The sequence below is a fragment of the Taudactylus pleione genome, unplaced genomic scaffold (genome assembly GCF_031769625.1).
Source record: "Taudactylus pleione unplaced genomic scaffold, aTauple2 ptg001146l, whole genome shotgun sequence".
In the NCBI taxonomy this organism is placed as follows: Eukaryota; Metazoa; Chordata; class Amphibia; order Anura; family Myobatrachidae; genus Taudactylus; species Taudactylus pleione.
The window spans coordinates 122,506-144,608 of NW_028285547.1; the positions used below are offsets into that span (position 1 = coordinate 122,506).

At 52.8% G+C, this 22,103-nt stretch overlaps 1 protein-coding gene across 5 annotated transcripts in view; it reads left to right on the forward strand.

The window, feature by feature from the left end:
• EIF4G3 (eukaryotic translation initiation factor 4 gamma 3) overlaps positions 1-22,103 on the forward strand; it is a 127,392-nt gene that overhangs the window by 87,217 nt on the left and 18,072 nt on the right. For all 5 annotated transcript variants that reach the window (XM_088462079.1, XM_088462080.1, XM_088462081.1 and 2 more), the window contains 11 exons: positions 9,009-9,097; positions 9,354-9,564; positions 9,830-10,014; positions 10,336-10,455; positions 12,568-12,744; positions 13,150-13,347; positions 13,775-13,921; positions 15,512-15,748; positions 17,316-17,420; positions 17,536-17,668; positions 17,749-17,846. In XM_088462079.1, coding sequence (XP_088318205.1) covers positions 9,009-9,097; positions 9,354-9,564; positions 9,830-10,014; positions 10,336-10,455; positions 12,568-12,744; positions 13,150-13,347; positions 13,775-13,921; positions 15,512-15,748; positions 17,316-17,420; positions 17,536-17,668; positions 17,749-17,846 — 1,700 coding nt within the window. The remainder of the gene's footprint in view (positions 1-9,008; positions 9,098-9,353; positions 9,565-9,829; positions 10,015-10,335; positions 10,456-12,567; positions 12,745-13,149; positions 13,348-13,774; positions 13,922-15,511; positions 15,749-17,315; positions 17,421-17,535; positions 17,669-17,748; positions 17,847-22,103) is intronic.

Below are 22,103 nucleotides of genomic sequence, written 5' to 3' on the forward strand. Positions count from 1 at the left end.
GGAGCATGGATTTATATTGAAAGAAGCCAGAGAGTGAGTGGAACATTTTTGTAGGAGGGTGAGAGTAATTGCTGTCTGGAGTGTGGGGAGGGGAAGCAGTGTGCCATTGATGCTCTGAGTCTATGGGGAGCGACTTGTGGGGAGAGGGAGATGAGGGTTGGAGAGAGAGGGAGGTGATGGGAGGTTAGAGAGAAAGAGATGAGGGGAGGGCCAGAGACACAGAGGGAGGTGAGGGGAGGCCAGAGACACAGAGGGAGGTCAGGGGAGAGCCAGAGACACAGAGGGAGGTGATGGGAGGTTAGAGAGTAAGAGATGAGGGGTGGGCCAGAGACACAGAGGGAGGTGAGAGCCAGAGAGACATAGGGAGCTGAGGGGAGGGTAAGACAGAGGGAGATGAGGGGAGGGTCAGGGAGATGAGGGGGGGGGGCAGAGGGAGATGAGGGGATGGTCAGAGAGACAGAGGGAGATGAGGGGAGGACCAGACAGAGGAAGATGAGGGGAGTGTATCACGAGATGAGGGGATGGTCAGAAATGCAGAGGAAGGTGAGTGGGAGGGTCAAAGACACAGAGGGAGGTGAGGGGAGGGTCAGGGAGATGATGGGAGGATCAGAGACGCAGAGGAAGGTGAGGGAGGGTCAGAGACTCAGAGGGAGGTGAGGGTCAGAGGGAGGTGAAGGGAGGGCCAGAGAGACAGATGGAGGGAAGGGGAGGGCCAGAGAAACAGAGGGAGATGAGGGGAGGGGAGGGTCAGGGAGATGAGGGGGGTCAGAGGGAGATGAGGGGAGGATCAGAGGGAGATGAGGGGAGGGTCAGAGAGAGAGAGGGAAATGAGGGGAGGGTCAGAGAGATAGATGGGTTAGTTACAGAGGGAGATGAGGGGAGGGTCAGAGATACAGAGGGAGATGAGATGAGGGGAGGGTCATAGAGACAGGGAGATGAGGGGAGGGTCAGAGACAGAGGGAGATGAGGGGAGGCTCAGAGGGAGATGAGGGGAGGGTCAGAGACAGGGAGATGAGGGGAGGGTCAGAGACAGGGAGATGAGGGGAGGGTCAGAGAGACAGAGGGAGATGAGGGGAGGGTCAGAGAGGGAGATGAGGGGCGGGTCAGAGAGAGAGAGGGAGATGAGGGGCGGGTCAGAGAGAGAGAGGGAGATGAGGGGCGGGTCAGAGAGAGAGAGGGAGATGAGGGGCGGGTCAGAGAGAGAGGGAGATGAGGGGAGGGTCAGAGAGAGAGAGGGAGATGAGGGGAGGGTCAGAGAGAGAGGGAGATGAGGGGAGGATCAGAGAGACAGAGGGAGATGAGGGGAGGGTCAGAGAGACAGAGGGAGATGAGGGGAGGGTCAGAGAAATAGAGGGAGATGAGGGGAGGGTTAGAGAGACAGATGGAGATGGGTCAGATACAGAGGGAGATGAGGGGAGGGTCAGAGATACAGAGGGAGATGAGGGGAGGGTCAGAGGGAGGTGAAGGGAGGGCCAGAGAGACAGATGGAGGGAAGGGGAGGGCCAGAGAAACAGAGGGAGAAGAGGGGAGGGTCAGGGAGATGAGGGGGGTCAGAGGGAGATGAGGGGAGGATCAGAGGGAGATGAGGGGAGGGTCAGAGATATAGAGGGAGATGAGGGGAGGGTCAGAGAGACAGAGGGAGATGAGGGGAGGGTCAGGGAGATGAGGGGAGGGTCAGAGATACAGAGGGAGATGAGGGGAGGGTCAGAGAGACAGAGGGAGATGAGGGGCGGGTCAGAGAGAGAGAGGGAGATGAGGGGCGGGTCAGAGAGAGAGAGGGAGATGAGGGGCGGGTCAGAGAGAGACAGGGAGATGAGGGGAGGGTCAGAGAGACAGAGGGAGATGAGGGGAGGGTCAGAGAGGGAGATGAGGGGCGGGTCAGAGAGAGAGAGAGAGGGAGATGAAGGGCGGGTCAGAGAGAGAGAGGGAGATGAGGGGCGGGTCAGAGAGAGAGAGGGAGATGAGGGGCGGGTCAGAGAGAGAGAGGGAGATGAGGGGAGGGTCAGAGAGGGAGATGAGGGGAGGGTCAGAGAGATAGAGGGAGATGAGGGGAGGGTCAGAGAGACAGAGGGAGATGAGGGGAGGGTCAGGGAGGGAGATGAGGGGCGGGTCAGAGAGAGAGAGGGAGATGAGGGGCGGGTCAGAGAGAGACAGGGAGATGAGGGGAGGGTCAGAGACAGGGAGATGAGGGGAGGGTCAGAGAGGGAGATGAGGGGCGGGTCAGAGAGAGAGAGGGAGATGAGGGGCGGGTCAGAGAGAGAGAGGGAGATGAGGGGCGGGTCAGAGGGAGATGAGGGGCGGGTCAGAGAGAGAGGGAGATGAGGGGAGGGTCAGAGAGAGAGAGGGAGATGAGGGGAGGGTCAGAGAGAGAGAGGGAGATGAGGGGAGGATCAGAGATACAGAGGGAGATGAGGGGAGGTTCAGAGATACAGAGGGAGATGAGGGGAGGGTCAGAGAAATAGAGGGAGATGAGGGGAGGGTTAGAGAGACAGATGGAGATGGGTCAGATACAGAGGGAGATGAGGGGAGGGTCAGAGATACAGAGGGAGATGAGGGGAGGGTCAGAGGGAGGTGAAGGGAGGGCCAGAGAGACAGATGGAGGGAAGGGGAGGGCCAGAGAAACAGAGGGAGAAGAGGGGAGAGTCAGGGAGATGAGGGGGGTCAGAGGGAGATGAGGGGAGGATCAGAGGGAGATGAGGGGAGGGTCAGAGATATAGAGGGAGATGAGGGGAGGGTCAGGGAGATGAGGGGAGGGTCAGAGATACAGAGGGAGATGAGGGGAGGGTCAGGGAGATGAGGGGAGGGTCAGAGATACAGAGGGAGATGAGGGGCGGGTCAGAGAGACAGAGGGAGATGAGGGGCGGGTCAGAGAGAGAGAGGGAGATGAGGGGCGGGTCAGAGAGAGAGAGGGAGATGAGGGGCGGGTCAGAGAGAGACAGGGAGATGAGGGGAGGGTCAGAGAGACAGAGGGAGATGAGGGGAGGGTCAGAGAGGGAGATGAGGGGCGGGTCAGAGAGAGAGAGAGAGGGAGATGAAGGGCGGGTCAGAGAGAGAGAGGGAGATGAGGGGCAGGTCAGAGAGAGAGAGGGAGATGAGGGGCGGGTCAGAGAGAGAGAGGGAGATGAGGGGAGGGTCAGAGAGGGAGATGAGGGGAGGGTCAGAGAGATAGAGGGAGATGAGGGGAGGGTCAGAGAGACAGAGGGAGATGAGGGGAGGGTCAGGGAGGGAGATGAGGGGCGGGTCAGAGAGAGAGAGGGAGATGAGGGGCGGGTCAGAGAGAGACAGGGAGATGAGGGGCGGGTCAGAGACAGGGAGATGAGGGGCGGGTCAGAGAGAGAGAGGGAGATGAGGGGCGGGTCAGAGAGAGAGAGGGAGATGAGGGGCGGGTCAGAGAGAGAGAGGGAGATGAGGGGCGGGTCAGAGAGAGAGAGGGAGATGAGGGGCGGGTCAGAGAGAGAGGGAGATGAGGGGAGGGTCAGAGAGAGAGAGGGAGATGAGGGGAGGGTCAGAGAGAGAGGGAGATGAGGGGAGGATCAGAGAGAGAGAGGGAGATGAGGGGAGGGTCAGAGAGACAGAGAGAGATGAGGGGAGGGTCAGAGAGAGAGAGAGAGAGGGAGATGAGGGGCGGTCAGAGAGAGAGAGAGAGAGGGAGATGAGGGGCGGTCAGAGAGAGAGAGGGAGATGAGGGGCGGGTCAGAGAGAGAGAGGGAGATGAGGGGCGGGTCAGAGAGAGAGAGGGAGATGAGGGGCGGGTCAGAGAGAGAGAGGGAGATGAGGGGCGGGTCAGAGAGAGAGAGAGGGAGATGAGGGGCGGGTCAGAGAGAGAGAGGGAGATGAGGGGAGGGTCAGAGAGAGAGAGGGAGATGAGGGGAGGATCAGAGAGACAGAGGGAGATGAGGGGAGGGTCAGAGAGACAGAGGGAGATGAGGGGAGGGTCAGAGAGAGAGAGAGGGAGATGAGGGGCGGTCAGAGAGAGAGAGGGAGATGAGGGGCGGGTCAGAGAGAGAGAGGGAGATGAGGGGCGGGTCAGAGAGAGAGAGGGAGATGAGGGGCGGGTCAGAGAGAGAGAGGGAGATGAGGGGAGGGTCAGAGAGGGAGATGAGGGGAGGATCAGAGAGACAGAGGGAGATGAGGGGAGGGTCAGAGAGAGATAGAGGGAGATGAGATCATGTTTCCGGCTCGGGTCCTATATGTTAGCAGTGTGTATGTTCTCCTCTGCTACGGTTTCCTCCCACACTCCCAAAAAAATAAAGGTTAGTTTAATTGGCTGCTGACAAAATGGACCCGTGTGTGTTTTATGCTGCCCATCCACTAGCAGACCATAGAAACGACAGCACGATTACGACATTGTAATCGTGCAGTCGTTTCTATGTCTGTGATGAGCCTGCACTGAACGAGCAGTCGTTCAGTGCAGGCTCATCAATCATCTGCAAACATGCTGTACCTGACGTTATCGTCAGGTTGACCAGCATGTTGGAAAGATGATAGATGTCTAAACGACCAGCGGGCACGCGCATCACTGGTCGTTTCAAACATTTTTGCAAACGATTGAACGATCGTTATCGTTCAGTCGCTCAACTTAATCGTCTAGTGGATGGGCAGCATTAGGGACTATAAAAGCTCCTCTGGCACAGGGACTGAGTGATTATATATATACTCTGCATAACTCTGTGTAATATGGTGGTGCTATATTAGTATGTATGTTGTATATTTATCATATAGACCAGTTTTCTCTGTAATGTCATCCTGGAGAGGTCCTGCGTAGTGTGAGAGTGGGGACAGGTGTACGGGGAGGTGAGAGAGGGGCTCACAGCAGAGTAAGTGGGGAGAGCATTATGGAGACCGACGTTACTCTATAGCACAGAGTAGTGTCTCACTCATCTGATGTGACCGGAGCTATGCATGGCACCGCCAGGCTGGCTGGGCTGAGCCGGATCTTCCCTGGGAGCGAGGTTGCTCGGTAACACTAAGGGCCTGATTCAGAGCCGGACGCAATTAGCGCTCGCTCGTCCAGAAAATAGGGGTGGCTATTCAAATGAACCGTTCGCTCTTTGCGGTCTGTTCACGCCTCTAAGTCTGAACGAGCGAGCAAAACTTGCGGTCGAAATTTTGAAAAATACGCCCCCTTGCCGCTCGCACCATACGTCATGTCCGCTATTTATTAGATTAATCGAGTACATCGACCAGCGTATGAACTGCTCGCTATTCTTGTGGCTGGTTTTTGCTACCACAATCTTGCGAGCAGTTCTGGCTATAAAATAACCCAGTGACGTGGTCAATGACGCTGCTGTATTAATTATGTACACCCATAAAACGCCCGTTTTGACCTTTTAAGCACGCCTGCGTTCGGATCTCCACTCCCCGTTTTCAAGCACCTTCCCCGTTACCACCCACATACGCCTCATTCTGTCACTCAAATTATCAGGCATTCGCTATTTTGCGAGCACATGAATTTCGACCGCACTAACTGGTTCGCGCATGCGTATAACGATTCGTACGCATGCGCAGTTGGGCAAACATCGCTCAGAGCGAACGAGCGGCCGCTTATGAGCGGCTCTGAATCAGGCCCTAAGTGCGTCTGTCTTCTTATGTAGCAGATTCCTTTACCTTCCAGTTCAGAGAGGGTTGCTCCGTCCTGTCTGTACGGGCTAACGCCGGCTGTTTATCCTCCGGCAATCCCAACGCTTATGTTGTCTTAGATTGCCGCCCGCAGCGCCAGGGCTGATAAGTGTTCAATTTACTCTGTAAGTGGTTGGGACTGAGGCAATGTGACAGATGACAAGTGTTCCCTGGCACATTCCCATTACTTGTGTGTAATTGTGACTTATCCAGCATGGTGGCTCTGTGCGCAGCGATGTCACCTACTCCTGATTGGCCGACGTTATAGTTCTGTCCGGTGAGAACTGTTAAACTGAAATAAAATAGGAAATTGCTGGGGTGATAACATACGATGATGGTGCAGGGTCTCTGTAAAGTAATACTTGGAATGTATAATCTGTATAACCCTAACTTGGAAATAACTCATTATTAATAAGATTAAAATAACATATTTAGGACAGGCAGCCACCATCTTGTTGCAATGTTCAAGGACATTTCTCCTTTCAGATATAGGGGTATTCAATATGGAGCGAAAACGCCGTTTCTGCGATGTTTTCGCTCGGATGACGTCATTTTTGCCGCTTTTACTTTTACACCGTATTCAATTTGAACACTTTTCGCCGGCGCGAAATGTATATTGCATTCGACCCTGCGAAAAAGCATCACCAAGGAATGGGTGGCGAAAAAAAGTGCAGAATTGGGGTTTTGGGGTGCAACATTTCGGAAACCACCCTGCAACCTTCAGACAGTCCCCCAATGGTATACTGTGTCAAAAAATTTTTTAAAAAAACCTCAGGAGAGCCCAACAAAAGCACTTTCATTTTGGGGGCAAAAAAAAAATATTCAGGGGTACAAAGTTAAAAACTGGCGAACTACAATCTAGGGGGTTCACCAAGTATGCCCCAGGTGTTTTTTTCATTGCAGGTGTTTGCGGCAGGTGGATTTTTCACGTTTTTTAAAACTTCACTTTAGCAACTTTTAAATATGCTCACCCCCATTTTCAAGTACCCAAAATTTGCTGGGATAAGTTATTTTCTGCCAAAAAAACTTCTAAATACTATTCTTCACCACCTTCCCAAAGGGCTAATCGGTGGTATCCAGAGTGATCCCCCATGTCAGAGCATCTTTTTGGGGGTGTTAGGGTCATTTCCCCAAAAATCAGCAAAGTTTTCGCTGATTTCACATTCGCCGGGTGCCGTTTTCGCGCCCGATACTTTTTCGCCGGCAAAAGCTCCGATGTGCGGCGAAAACTTCGACCCGCATAGACGGCGAAGTTTACGTTTCATATTGAATGCCCCTATTAAACTATTAGTGTTAATAACAGGAGGTAAATGTAGGCCCCCCCAGTGATGTGACATCAATGTATATCGCAGTCTGTGTATTACTGAGTGGAATAAGAGACCTAGGGGGGGTTTATACTTTATCTGCTATGCGCAGGAGGGAGGAGCTTCGCTACCTCAGCAGACACAGAAGGGCAGACACTCTGGCAGACTTGCTTTTCCATAAATGCACTCAAATTGTTCAGCTTTTGACCTACACCATCAATTAGGACCCAGCCCCGATTGTGTGAGCGGCTTCAGTAGTTTGTAATGAAGGCTATGAATGTCCTGCACACTGCTCCCTATTAGCCGAATCTCGGTTTCTCACCTGGAAAGTTCTGTTTCTCCCAGTTACTGTTGGGGCCGAGCGTTTCTCAGCGATGGCAGCTCTTTGCCAGCGGTCTCCATGCCAGTCTTTCATACAGTTGTACAGTTGCCTTGCTGCCAGCTAATGGTAACCTTCACTCTGGTAACCCCAGGTAAGCACCGCTTTACCCTTTGTGCTGTCTGGGAATCCCCCCCCTCACTCCCAGTTCAGAGCTTCGCCATCTCTGTCCATCGTCCAGATGGCAGCCCCTCAGGCCTGCTCTGTGGTGGGGCTGGCAGCAGACACAAATAGGGCGTCCTGCCCATCTGGTACAGTGAACGAGGGAGTATTGGCAGATCAGGGTTAAAGAGCAGGCTCCTCATGCCCTGGTGATTCCAGCTGTTAGGGTGGACATTACTACAATTTGTAGGAAGATCTGCCAGGTAATTGTTCAAACCTAGGGATTCCCCCCTTCTGCTAGGGACGGCTTTGGGGACATCCCATCGACTGTGTCCTTCCTATTGCTGAAGGATATTTATACCTCCCATGAGACCCCTCCCTCCGAGGTAATAGGGGACATGGGGGGCTCTCGCTATTAGAGAATGAAGGGGGAGGTGGGGGTCAGGGAGTGTTATATGGAGGTAGATAATCTGCATAAAATTGTCTTTATGTGGGTATAGGCATAATACAGCCTCTGTAGGGGAGTGCATTCTCTGTAGTATAATCCTGACTGACTGTCCTGCATACACTGTCTCACACTCCCCATCCTTATTTTGACTTTTTTCTACGGGTTAGAGTGAGACAGCGCGAGAACTACTGGGCAGCGGAGGAGGCATTATTGGGCGTCAGGTGTTCTATGTATGTCTTATGGGCTGTACCAAGCCTTTCTGTAGGGGATACTCACTGCGGAGATGGCTAGAGAGTATTCTCTCAGCTCATGGTTTAGCCATAACCTCGTTCTCTGATTCCAGAGCAGGAATGTGACATAAAAGTCTGTATAATTCGCACTGGCTGCCTCCATTCCTGCCAAATGCAGTATAACAGGTGTCCAGCGACCACCAAGACTTCCAGGGAGCCTGAATTCTGGAAGAGGAACCATCCTGAGATGCCCTCACCTGTGAAATCGTCTTGGGGACCTGCATTCTCTTGGTTCACATACTGGACGCAAACCTTTTACGACCAGAACTAAACCCTGAGAATATCGTCATCACAGATAAATGCTCCGTAGCCCCATCCTACAGTTTTGATGGCAACGCATGATGATTTCCTGGGCCGGTCTGGCTATTGGCTCTATTGCTCTTGTAATCTCATCTCATCTTGTTCTAGACTGTGCCAGTGACTACTGTAGCCATGTGTAAGCAGTCAATAGCCAAAAAACTGAAACGACCCTTGGTGACCCAACTGTTTGGTTCGGTTGCCGTACGGTTGGATCTGACGCATGTTATATACGGATCTGGGTGTAGCCACAATGATCGGGTCTAGAGCACTTCTATATTTTGCTTTTACGACGTACACAGAAATATGTTTTTTAGGATCCAACCAAATGATACGGCCAGGCTATAAGGGGGGAGGAGAGGCGCGTGGGCCTCTTATATCTCAGATAGTCGGCTGTGCCAATTGGTGTATATATATATAAAGGTGATTCACAGCAGCTGGTGTTAAAGAATAAACTAACGTATCATCACGTCACATGTTGCTGCAGTCATAGGAAGAGCCTAATTTAATTACATCCATGGAGCGTCTAACAAGTATGGCATTATAATGTGTTCTAAATCTGTCTACAGCCCAAACTGTTGCAGCTTCACCAAAGATGTGGCAGAAGTCAAGAGACGAAAGTCCAGACAGGGAGGAGGTACGGACGCCGAATATTGAGGTAAGCTCAGTGTGATGGGGGGAGAACTAGGGCTTTCTGTTCCAAGCTCCCATACACGACACTGCTAGTCTGGCTGATCACATGAGACGAGGAGATGCCCGTCATTGGCAGCGTCACGCCTAGGGAAGGGGTTTCCCAGCCTTGGCCGTAGGTCTGTGTTAGCGCAGGACGGGGGGGGGGGGCAGATCAGTCCGGGGATTATGAAGTGTATTTTGATCTGTACTAGAGAGCGACTGAGTCCATGTCTAATCTGCAGGAGGAGAGCGACACTGCAGAGGAGAAGGCTGTAGAGTTGGAGCTGGAGGAGAGCAGCAGTGTCAGCGCAGACACGGGACACCTGTACCTTAACGCTAAACCGCTGGAAGAGAACGGCGAATCGGAGCTCCTGCGCAATGGGGCAGATACCATCTCCGAAGGCGAAGGGGGAGACCCCTCGGGAACAGAGGAAGGATGCTCTCATAAATCAGGTACAATTTGCCTAAAATGCACATTTGATGACCTTAGTAAATGATGACTTTGGTGCTGTTACATATGGATCTCTATCCTTGCACTACCGTGAAAGTGACGTCACTTTTCACCATCCGCTATGGGGCGGTTGATTACAACTGCAGTGTTTATGCTTATGTAACGACTCCCAAGTAGAGGAGTCCCTTGTATGTGTCGTGTGCGGTGCAGTGACTCCTACCCCAGGATGCCGGGCTCATCCGGTCCCCTGCTCTATCTCCTGTCTAGGTCTCAGCACAGTAGAGCAGTCCCCGGAAATGTCCCAGGATCTTCCAGCAGCCCCGGCTCCATGTGTGCAGCAGGATGGAAAGCGACAGTACGACAGGGATTTCCTGCTGGGCTTCCAGTTCATGCCGGCATGTGTGCAGAAGCCAGAAGGCTTACCGCCCATCAGCGACGTGGTCCTGGACAAAGTGAGGAGAGAGGGAGGTGTCTGGGTGCAGTCTCAGGTGCTGCATGTTTAGGAGGTGGCACAAATCAGCCAGACTATGGGGACGCTCTGTATGACTGTAAGGTGGTCTCCTGCATAATATAGATTATTGCTCAGACTGCTGTCACCCCTTACCTGTGCTGAGATGCATGGTGTCCGGATGGATGAGAGAGTGCGATAGTGATCGCTTAGGGCTGCGATGAGATGAGATGGGCTCTGCCGTTGTTCAGTGCTGAAGTGATCGGAGTGTGTAGGTGTTTTATTGCTCTGTTCATCACAGTTCATCTTCCCTGTCCATTTACAGATCATTCAGCCAAAGTTAGCCATGAGGACCCTGGACACGCGCATGCTGCAGAAAGGGCCGGATTTCACCCCTGCGTATGCAGATTTTGGACGGTTGGCCCCTGGTGGCCGTGGGGTACCTGTAAGTATTGTACATTGGTACCGCAGCTAGTTAGGAGATGTTCCTTACAGCATATAGTGACTAGTACTGAAATATCTACCCTGAGAGATGGAGAATGGGGACAGAAGTGCGTCAGTGGTGGGCAGGAGGGGAGAGGCATGTGACTGGTGGGCATAGGGTAGAAGTGTATCAGTGGTGAGTAGTAGGGGAGAGGCATGTGACTGGTGGGCATAGGGTAGAAGTGTGTCAGTGGTGGGCAGTAGGGGAGAGGCATGTGACTGGTGGGCATAGGGTAGAAGTGTGTCAGTGGTGAGCAGTAGGGGAGAGGCATGTGACTGGTGGGCATAGGGTAGAAGTGTATCAGTGGTGAGCAGCAGGGGAGAGGCATATGACTGGTGGGCATAGGGTAGAAGTGTGTCAGTGGTGAGCAGGAGGGGAGAGGCATGTGACTGGTGGGCATAGGGTAGAAGTGTGTCAGTGGTGAGCAGGAGGGGAGAGGCATGTGACTGGTGGCATAGGGTAGTAGTGTATCAGTGGTGAGCAGCATGGGAGAGGCATGTGACTTGTGGGCATAGGGTAGAAGTGTGTCAGTGGTGAGCAGCATGGGAGAGGCATGTGACTGGTGGGCATAGGGTAGAAGTGTGTCAGTGGTGAGCAGGAGGGGAGAGGCATGTGACTGGTGGGCATAGGGTAGAAGTGTATCAGTGGTGAGTAGTAGGGGAGAGGCATGTGACTGGTGGGCATAGGGTAGAAGTGTGTCAGTGGTGGGCAGGAGGGGGAGAGGCATGTGACTGGTGGGCATAGGGTAGTAGTGTATCAGTGGTGAGCAGGAGGGGAGAGGCGTGTGACTGGTGGGCATAGGGTAGAAGTGTGTCAGTTTTGGGCAGCATGGGAGAGGCATATGACTGGTGGGCATAGGGTAGAAATGTGTCAGTGGTGAGCAGTAGGGGAGAGGCATGTGACTGGTGGGCATAGGGTAGTAGTGTATCAGTGGTGAGCAGTAGGGGAGAGGCATGTGACTGGTGGGCATAGGGTAGAAGTGTGTCAGTGGTGGGCAGGAGGGGAAGAGGCATGTGACTGGTGGGCATAGGGTAGAAGTGTGTCAGTTTTGGGCAGGAGGGGAGAGGCATGTGACTGGTGGGCATAGGTTAGAAATGTGTCAGTGGTGAGCAGTAGGGGAGAGGCATGTGACTGGTGGGCATAGGGTAGAAGTGTGTCAGTGGTGGGCAGGAGGGGAAGAGGCATGTGACTGGTGGGCATAGGGTAGAAGTGTGTCAGTTTTGGGCAGGAGGGGAGAGGCATGTGACTGGTGGGCATAGGGTAGAAATGTGTCAGTGGTGAGCAGTAGGGGAGAGGCATGTGACTGGTGGGCATAGGGTAGTAGTGTATCAGTGGTGAGCAGTAGGGGAGAGGCATGTGACTGGTGGGCATAGGGTAGAAGTGTGTCAGTGGTGGGCAGGAGGGGAAGAGGCATGTGACTGGTGGGCATAGGGTAGAAGTGTGTCAGTTTTGGGCAGGAGGGGAGAGGCATGTGACTGGTGGGCATAGGGTAGAAATGTGTCAGTGGTGAGCAGTAGGGGAGAGGCATGTGACTGGTGGGCATAGGGTAGAAGTGTGTCAGTGGTGAGCAGGAGGGGAGAGGCATGTGACTGGTGGGCATAGGGTAGAAGTGTGTCAGTGGTGAGCAGTAGGGGAGAGGCATGTGACTGGTGGGCATAGGTTAGAAGTGTGTCAGTGGTCAGCAGCAGGGGAGAGGCATGTGACTGGTGGGCATAGGGTAGAAGTGTGTCAGTGGTGGGCAGGAGGGGAGAGGCATGTGACTGGTGGCATAGGGTAGAAGTGTGTCAGTGGTGAGCAGGAGGGGAGAGGCATGTGACTGGTGGGCATAGGGTAGAAGTGAGTCAGTGGTGAGCAGCAGGGGAGAGGCATGTGACTGGTGGGCATAGGGTAGAAGTGGTGGGCAGGATGGGAGTGGCATGTGACTGGTTGGCGTTGGGTAGAAGCACGTCAGTGGTGTGAGGGGGCAGAAACACAGGAGTGGTGGGTTAGGGTTAGAAAAGCAAATTATGATGGCAGACGAAATGCTAAAGAAATTTCTGTAAACATGTGAAGTTCTCGCTGTTGTGTCCCCAGCTGCTGAATGTGGGGGGTCCCAGGCGCTCACAGCCAGGGCAGAGACGGGAGCCCAGAAAAATAATCATGAACATTTCAGTGACGGATGATGTGCACCTGAAAAAGTCTGAGAATGCCTGGAAGCCCACTGTGAAGAGGGACAGCCAGGCTGATGACCCTGAGAACCTGCGCACCCAGGCAAGTGTATAGCGCACAGCCTGTACATTCTCCATACTGTTACCCACCAGCACACGTTCTGTACTTAGTGCCCCACAACGCGCTGACAGTCTAGCAGCTGGGGAGACATAATGTTGCCGCTACTCTGTCTAATGATGGTCCCTGTATACATACATGCCAACTTTGCCGGAACGTCCTGAGAGTTCCAAATTTGGGGGCTCTCCCAGGCTCCCAATAGAGTTAGTATAAAGCCACCCACTTCTGCAGTGGGCCGCCTGGGCAGGTTAGATGGCACTGTGAGCATTGAATCGCGTCATCCTTGCCCCCTCATTGACTCCCCCATAGAGGTCATAGAAAAATTCGTCAGGTATGATTGCAGAACCTGAAAGCTCATTCACGTTTCTGCGCGTTTTTCTGGCGTCGCAGGCTCTCTTCCGTAAGGTTCGGAGCATCTTGAACAAATTGACGCCTCAGATGTTCAACCAGTTGATGAAGCAGGTGACCGACCTGACCGTGGACACCGAGGAGCGGCTGAAGGGGGTCATCGACCTGGTATTTGAGAAAGCACTAGATGAACCCAGCTTCTCCGTGGCATATGCCAATATGTGCCGATGCCTTGCCACGGTGAGTACGTTGACCCTCGTGTGTTTTATGCCGTATATGATAAACCCAAACAGGAGGCAAATTCTCAGCTGATTAATAGTGTAAGTCCTGTAGGGTCATCGTGTCTGTGCACTAAGCTGAAGGTTAAGCTTATCAGCGCCTGAATGTTGCCCGCTGTAAGCGGCTGGGATCTCCTGACACTCATCCATCCGTAATGTTGTCTGTGCTGCCACATTCACTTCACATTGGAGACGCTGGGTCAGTATCAAGCTGGCCTTGTCCGCTTTTGCAGCTCAGAGAACGGTTTCCTCTGGCCGTTACTGGGGGGGACAGGCGTTAGCGGTGGGGTTTTATCTTGTATTTCAGCAAACGTCTCCAGGTGTATTTATGTTTTCATTGAGCTTCAGGTCAATCACGGGGTAACGGACGAGTTCTGCTTCTCTTCCAGTTAAAGGTACCGATGGCCGATAAGCCCGGGAGCACTGTGAACTTCCGCAAGTTGCTGCTCAACCGCTGCCAGAAGGAGTTCGAGAGGGACAAAATGGACGATGACGTTTTTGAGAAAAAGCAAAAAGATTTGGAGTTGTCTACAACGGTAATAGTGACGCCTCTGTGCGGGCAGCGCCAGGCTGCGGCTCTCCTGGGAAATAGTCACTTTTTTTTTTTCCCCAGCTGTGATTTGAAATCAGAAGTAAACTCATAGAAGTGTTTTACTAGTAAGCCCCCCTGTCCCCACATGACCGGGATTGCTACAGTATGGGAGAAAGTCGTCTTATTTGCTGTCTTCACACATTGCGGCTTCTAATTGGTACCCTGGGAAATACGAGCTACAACCTGTAAGGGTGGCAGAGTCGCCCACTTGTCCTGCCTCTGGTAGGGTCCCACCAACAATCACCCATTGCCAGCTAGGGGGAGTGGGACTTACTGGTAAAATACCTCTCTGTTCTGTCAACGCTTCTCATTTTTTGCCCATGTTTATGGGACTTGTTCGGGTGGGAGGGGTGCGTTGTCATGCTGTACCCCTCTCCATATGTTGTGATGCCCCATGCTGGAGAAGATACAGGTGAGATGTAACCATTTAATCTATTGTCTAAAGGGGAATAATTGTCCCATGGGAAGTTTACGATCTTGTTTGTAAAGTGGAGTTGGCCTAAGTGCGTACACACTGGGCGATTAAAATGACGATTGAACGATTATATCGTAATCGTTCAATCGCTCATTAATCGTTCAGTAATCGTGCAGTATAATGTCGAAAACGACCAGCGATGCGCGCTCCCGCTGGTCGTTTTCGACAGCAATCATCGCCTGAACATGCCGGTCAACCTGCCGGTAACAAATGGTTGGGCATGTTCGGGGATGAGGGAAGGTGCCTGCACTGAACGATATATCGTTCAGTGTAGGCACATTATCCCACCGCACAGGAAGATGAACGATTATATGATTACAATGTAGTAATCGTACAGTCGTTCCTCTATCGTCTAGTGTGTACGCACCTTTACACTACTGTTTGAGGCAGCGGGATCCCAAAAGACGTTCCTCTTGGTTCACAAACTTGCACCTCCTGCAACGCCTTTGCCTGAGGAAGGATCCTGAGAGGTCCGAAACGCGTTGCAGGAGGTGCAAGTTTGTGAACCAGGAGGAACGTCTTTTGGGATCCCGCTGCCATTTGGACTACTAAACAGCTTTCTGCGGTGGTACCGAGCTAACTTTGGCCCGGGACCTTTTGCTAATCTTTAGCATTAACCCACCGCAGCATTTCCATTTGGTGAGATTTTGACATCTTGGATCCCGATTCCTCTTTTATGTCTATGTTATTAACGTTCTTGTTTTTAATTCATTTTGTTTGAATAAATGATATCAATTTATTGGATGGGTATTTTATGCATATTTCCCTTCCTAATTCAAGGCTTTACATACAATTAGCGCTATTCAAGACACTTTTTTCTGTTTTGTTGTATCCTTTTGAAGTTGTGTGTTTGGGAGCTGCAGAATTGTATTTCTTGCGCAATTTAAGGGCTACTCACCTTTGAAATTCTTTGTTGCACTACTGTTTGAGGTTTGGATTGATTTTCTGGTAGTCAATATCTTCATCATCATAGTGAAGGGGTTGATGCCAGTTTCCCTTAGTTATTCAGGTCATTTGGGAATGTTGTGCAGTGTATCTATATCTGCCCTGTGTCTACAGCCAGAGGAGAAGACGCGTCTTCAGGAAGAGCTTGAGGAGTCCAAAGACAAGGCTCGTCGGAGGTCCATAGGGAACATCAAGTTCATCGGGGAGCTCTTCAAGCTGAAGATGCTGACGGAAGCCATCATGCACGACTGTGTGGTGAAACTGCTAAAGAACCATGATGAGGAGTCACTAGAGTGTCTGTGCCGGCTTCTTACCACCATCGGCAAAGATCTGGATTTCGAGAAGGCCAAGGTGAGCACAGTAAATAAACTGAAGACAGGTTAGGTGTAACTCGCTGTATGATTATCACACACTTATACCCAGGAAGGGGCGCCTGTTACTGACAGACTTTTATGCATTGAAATGAGAAAGCGGAGTGTTCAGGGATGACGTTAGTATATGTGATTGGGTAGAAGATCAGTGGAAGAAATTGCAGGCAATTAGGTGGAATGTGTGTGGGTCCTCAGTCTCTAGAAGAGAGCGCAGGTGTTTGGGTGGAAAGGTGGACAGTGTCCTCTGTCACTGGACTCGAGCGCAGTGATTGGGTGGAATGTGGATGGGTACTCGGTCACTGGAAGAGAGCAAGCGTGGCCGATTGGGTGCAATGTGGATGGGTCCTTGGTCACTGGAAGAGAGCGCAGGTTATTGGTTGGAATGTGTATGCGTTCTTGGTCACTGGAAGAGAGCGCAGGTTATTGGTTGGAATGCGTATGCGTCCTTGGTCACTGGAAGAGAGCGCAGGTGATTGGTTGGAATGTGGATGCGTCCTTGGTCACTGGAAGAGAGCGCAGGTGATTGGCTGGAATGTGGTTGTGTCCTTAGTCACTGGAAGAGAGCGCAGGTGATTGGCAGGAATGTGGATGTATCATTGATCACTGGACTCGAGCGCAGTGATTGGGTGCAATGTGGATTGGTACTCGGTCACTGGAATTGAGCGTGGCCGATTGGGTGCAATGTGGATGGGTCCTTGGTCACTGGAAGAGAGCGCAGGTTATTGGTTGGAATGTGTATGCGTCCTTGGTCACTGGAAGAGAGCGCAGGTTATTGGTTGGAATGTGTATGCGTCCTTGGTCACTGGAAGAGAGCGCAGGTTATTGGTTGGAATGCGTATGCGCCCTTGGTCACTGGAAGAGAGCGCAGGTGATTGGTTGGAATGTGGATGCGTCCTTGGTCACTGGAAGAGAGCGCAGGTGATTGGCTGGAATGTGGTTGTGTCCTTGGTCACTGGAAGAGAGCGCAGGTGATTGGCAGAAATGTGGATGCATCATTGGTCACTGGACTCGAGTGCAGTGATTGGGTGCAATGTGGATTGGTACTCGGTCACTGGAATTGAGCATTGCCGATTGAGTTCAATGTGGATGGGTCCTTGGTCACTGGAAGAGAGCGCAGGTTATTGGTTGGAATGTGTATGCGTCCTTGGTCACTGGAAGAGAGCGCAGGTGATTGGTTGGAATGTGGATGCGTTCTTGGTCACTGGAAGAGAGCGCAGGTGATTGCTTGGAATGTTGATGGGTCCTTGGTCACTGGAAGAGCGCAGGTGATTGGTTGGAATGTGGATGCGTCCTTGGTCACTGGAAGAGAGCGCAGGCGATTGGGTGAAAGGTGGACAGGGTCCTCGGTCACGGCCATTGGGTGGAATGTCGATGGGTCCTCGGTCACTGGAAGAGAGCGCAGGTGGTTGTGGTGTAGGCTGAGGGACAATATTCTCAGTGCAGTAAATACATAGAGACGACATGAAGATTAGCGAGACATGACACAAAACTATGGCACCAGGAGCCGCTGCTCACACTGCCCCGCATCTGATCTCCGCCTATTGCAGCCTCGCATGGACCAGTACTTCAACCAGATGGAGAAGATTGTGAAGGAGAGGAAGACTTCCTCGCGGATCCGATTCATGCTGCAGGATATTATAGACCTGAGACTGGTAGGTGGATGGTCGCACATTTCTAGGGCTGTATATAACACAATAATAGCTGAGATGTCAAGGTTGTATATATGGATATATAGTATGTAATAGAAATCTTCTGCCTCTCCCATAGTGCAACTGGGTGTCCCGGAGAGCAGACCAGGGGCCCAAAACCATAGAGCAGATTCACAAAGAGGCCAAAATAGAGGAACAGGAAGAGCAGAGGAAAGTCCAACAACTGATGACGAAAGAGAAGCGCAGGCCAGGTAAGGACAGCGACCTCAGACCCCCTTTGTGTCACACCCAGACCTCCTCATGGCCACTGGCTGACTGTGTTTATGCCTAGGGGGAGTCCAGAGGGTGGAGGAAGGTGGATGGAACATGGTGCAAGGGGCAAAGAATAACCGAGTCCTGGATCCTTCCAAGTTCCTGAAAATCACCAAGGTGAGAAGGGCGCGTATACAGATGTATAGGAGAGTTATAATGCTCCTCATTCCGTGCTGGGCTGTAATAGGGGACAGAGGAAGTGGGATGGCTGCTGAGAGCACACAGGGGTATAGGAGAGTTATAATGCTCCTCATTCTGTGCTGTAATAGGGGACAGAGGAAGCGGGATGGCTGCTGAGAGCACACAGGGGTATAGGAGAGTTATAATGCTCCTCATTCTGTGCTGTAATAGGGGACAGAGGAAGCGGGATGGCTGCTGAGAGCACACAGGGGTATAGGAGAGTTATAATGCTCCTCATTCTGTGCTGGGCTGTAATAGGGAACAGAGGAAGTGGGATGGCTGCTGAGAGCACACAGGGGTATAGGAGGGTTATAATGCTCCTCATTCTGTGCTGTAATAGGGGACAGAGGAAGCGGGATGGCTGCTGAGAGCGCACACAGGGGTATAGGAGAGTTATAATGCTCCTCATTCTGTGCTGTAATAGGGGACAGAGGAAGCGGGATGGCTGCTGAGAGCACACAGGGGTATAGGAGAGTTATAATGCTCCTCATTCTGTGCTGTAATAGGGGACAGAGGAAGCGGGATGGCTGCTGAGAGCACACACAGGGGTATAGGAGAGTTATAATGCTCATTCCGTGCTGGGCTATAATAGGGGACAGAGGAAGCGGGATGGCTGCTGAGAGCACACAGGGGTATAGGAGAGTTATAATGCTCCTCATTCTGTGCTGGGCTGTAATAGGGGACAGAGGAAGCGGGATGGCTGCTGAGAGCACACAGGGGTATAGGAGAGTTTTCTACTTCAGGGTCCATAGGGGGTCCACAGGGTTGACCTTGGGGTATAGCTTGATCTGGATCCATGGGCACCACGCAGTTAAAGCTTTAGCTGCTCCCTGGATGCACTTGGGTCCGTCCTCCTCTATACCCCGCCCCCGGCCACAGCACCTCAGTTTTAGTTGGTGCCCGGCCGGAGTCGGGTCACCTGCGCAGGGGGGCTGCAGGAGCAGCCCCCAAAAGCTTTCTATTTTTATTTTAAAAAAAAAAAGAGCCTGTTAGATTTTTATTTTACAACAGAGGCTCTAGTGTGGCAGCGACGGGCTGTCTATGCAGACGCCCACGCTGCCGCTCTCCTTCCCCGCTGGCGCCGCGACGCCAGTACTGAACTGGGGATCGCGGCGGGAGGCCAGAGTCCGTACTAGCCGGACTCTGGGTCCCTCCCTGGACTGCTGCCGGAGTCGCCGGGGACAAGGTAAGCCGCGAGTCGCCGATTAGCGGCGGCTCGCAGGTTTTGCCTGCAGATGCAGTCCTTTGCCCCCGGTCCTAGGGGACAGACCGGGGGCCGCTAGCGGTGGCGGCGGGCTCCCCCTCTGAGGAGGAATAACCCGTGGGACCACTAGACCACCAGGGATATATGGCAAGCGGGATGCCGGCAAGCCCTGGGGTTAATATGCTAGCCAGGGGAGGAAGCCTTCCCTGTTTAGCGGCTCCTCCCCTCAGCTCAGCGCGCCTTTCAGCACGGAGTCTGGCGTCGCTGAGCTGCAGCTACTCGGCCACTCCTCCTCTGAGGTCTCCAGCGGCCATTTTCTCACAGTGGCAGCGCAGATCTTCAGGGAGCACGCGGACCGGTCCCCCTGTGTACCTGTCCCCCGATATAAGGACAGCGTACACAGCACTATAGCCCTCCCAGACACTGAATCTGGGCAGGTTGATTGTAGTGGAAAGGTGCAGTGAGTATATCTTCCTGCATGGTATGTGACTTTTGCTAGTGCTGCCTGTCTGTGCTTATTTTCCGCTTACTGTCAGCTTATACCTATCCCTTTACTTCTCCTACAAGCCCTACAGGTGTGTGGGGGAGGGGCGTTTCTACTGACCTCACGTATATAGATCACGTATTTGTGAGGTCCGTCACATACAGTTGTGTGCTACACAGTGCCGTATTGTGGGCTGTTGTTTAGCACACCGGTGAGTGCGTTTTCTTCTGCCCTGTTGCCAGATATATTTTTTGACTATATAATATATTCTGTCATGTCAGACGAGGAGGTTGAGCGCTCAGTGGCTCCGGTGTTGGCCTCCTGCGGACGCTGTTCTGCAGGAGTGGATAGGGAGGATTTGTCACAGGATGGCCTGTGTAGTCGGTGCCAGGTGGCTCCTGGCCCATCCAGACCTTCTCAGGCGCAGGAACCACCGTGGGCGATGTTTTCTCAAGTGCTGGTGTCTATTGCGGACCGTCTGTCGGTCCCGACTGCTCTCCCTACTAGGTCGTTGCCCCAGCCGACCATCCCCCATTCCCCGGGTGTCCCGCAGTTATTGTGGAGTCCTCCTGGGTCTCAGTCGGTGGGTCCCTATGCGAGGTTGCCTATGTATATACAGGCTTCCCCTGTGCCGCAGCAGCCTGTGGTACCTTTTCAGGCCCCTATGGTGACTCCTCCACCCTGGGTGGATGTGCTCTCCAACTCCGTGCAAAATTTGGCGGCCGCTTCCTCGGCTTTTCAGTCAATGTTGCAGACTGACATGCCTTCTAGGATTTCAAAACGCCCACTCATGACACGGGCTGCTCAGGTATCGGACTCAGAGGGTTCCTCAGATGATGGGGAGGTCCCTGATGACACTGACTCGGACGCCTCGGTCCAGGAAATGGATACCAAGTCGTCCATTAATGTGCGAGCACTAGTTAGGGCGGTGCGAGCTATTCTTCTTATAGAGGATGAGGCACCGGTTCCTAAGTCGAAGTTTCCTAGTTTCAAAAAAACTAAGGTGGCTTCTGCGGTGTTTCCCCTGTCGGATCAGTTGACGGATCATATGGCGGTAGCTTGGCAGGCGCCCAGTAAGAGATTCCTTCCTCAGAAGCGGTTGGCTTCTAATTACCCCTTCCCTGAGGCACATTGTAAAAAATGGGAAACTCCACCGGCGGTGGATTCCCATGTCACCCGTTTAACTCGGGGCGCCACCTTACCATTACCGTCGATATCCTCGCTGAAGGATCCCACGGACAGGAAAGTTGAGACTTGCTTAAAGTCTATTTACTCCCTCTCCGGGGCGGTGGCCCGACCGTCCATGGCCATCTCCTGGGTGGCCAAGGCCATTGAGGGGTGGGCCAATGCATTGGAAGATACCTTCCCGGACGACGCTCCAGATGTCCACCGGGCGTTGTTGGGACAAATGAGGGACGCTGCTTCTTACATTGGAGAAGCTTCTTTAGATGCTAGTCTGCTGACCTCGCGGGTATCGGCTGCAGTGGTGTCTGCCCGCCGATCCTTATGGTTGCGGTCCTGGAGAGCGGACTCTGACTCAAAGAAAGGTCTGGAGGCCTTACCTTTCAATGGGGAATTACTATTTGGTCCGGACTTGGACAAAATAGTGGACACCCTGGCTAAATCCAAGTCGGCCTTCCTCCCTTCAGCGGCACTGCCTGCTAAGGTTCGGAGTTCGGCTTTTCGTTCCTTTCGGGTTCAGGGTAAGGCGAAAGGTCAGTCCTTCCCGAGACAGTCTGCGAGTAAGACGGCCTCTAAACCCAAGAAGCAAGCCTGGAGTGCTCGGCGCCCTTCTTCCAAGCAGGAAGATAAACCTGCGGCCTGATGGGACGGGCCTCCCTCTGGGGGACCTCAGAGTGGGAGGCCGACTTCTTCTATTTGCCCAGTGCTGGCACAATACCACCACGGATGCCTGGGTTCGAGAAGTGGTCTCCCAGGGGTACGCCCTGTCTTTTCGGCACAGACCACCCCACCAGTTTTTCTGCACAAGTCCTTCTCAGGACAAGACCAAGGCGTTACAGGTTCAGGAGGCTATAGAGTCCTTGCTGAAAGCAGGGGTCATTGTTCCCGTTCCTCTATCACAACGAGGGACGGGGTATTATTCGTCTCTGTTTCTGGTGCAGAAACCCAATGGTTCTCATCGCCCTATCCTCAACTTGAAGTCTCTGAACAAATTCCTCAGAGTTCCCAAGTTCAGGATGGAAACGTTACGTTCCATCATTCTGGCGATGGAACTGGGGGATTACATGGTGTCCCTGGACATCCAGGACGCCTACCTCCATGTTCCGATAGCATCTTCACACCAGCGGTATCTGAGGTTCGCTATCCTTCAACACCACTATCAGTTCCGGGCGCTACCCTTTGGTCTCTCCACGGCACCGAGGGTGTTCACGAAGATTATGGCGGTCATGGCCGCACATCTTCGGAACCAGAATGTACGGCTGCTGCCGTACCTGGACGACCTCCTGTTGCTGGCGAGCTCCCCGGAGGTACTGCTTCAACATCT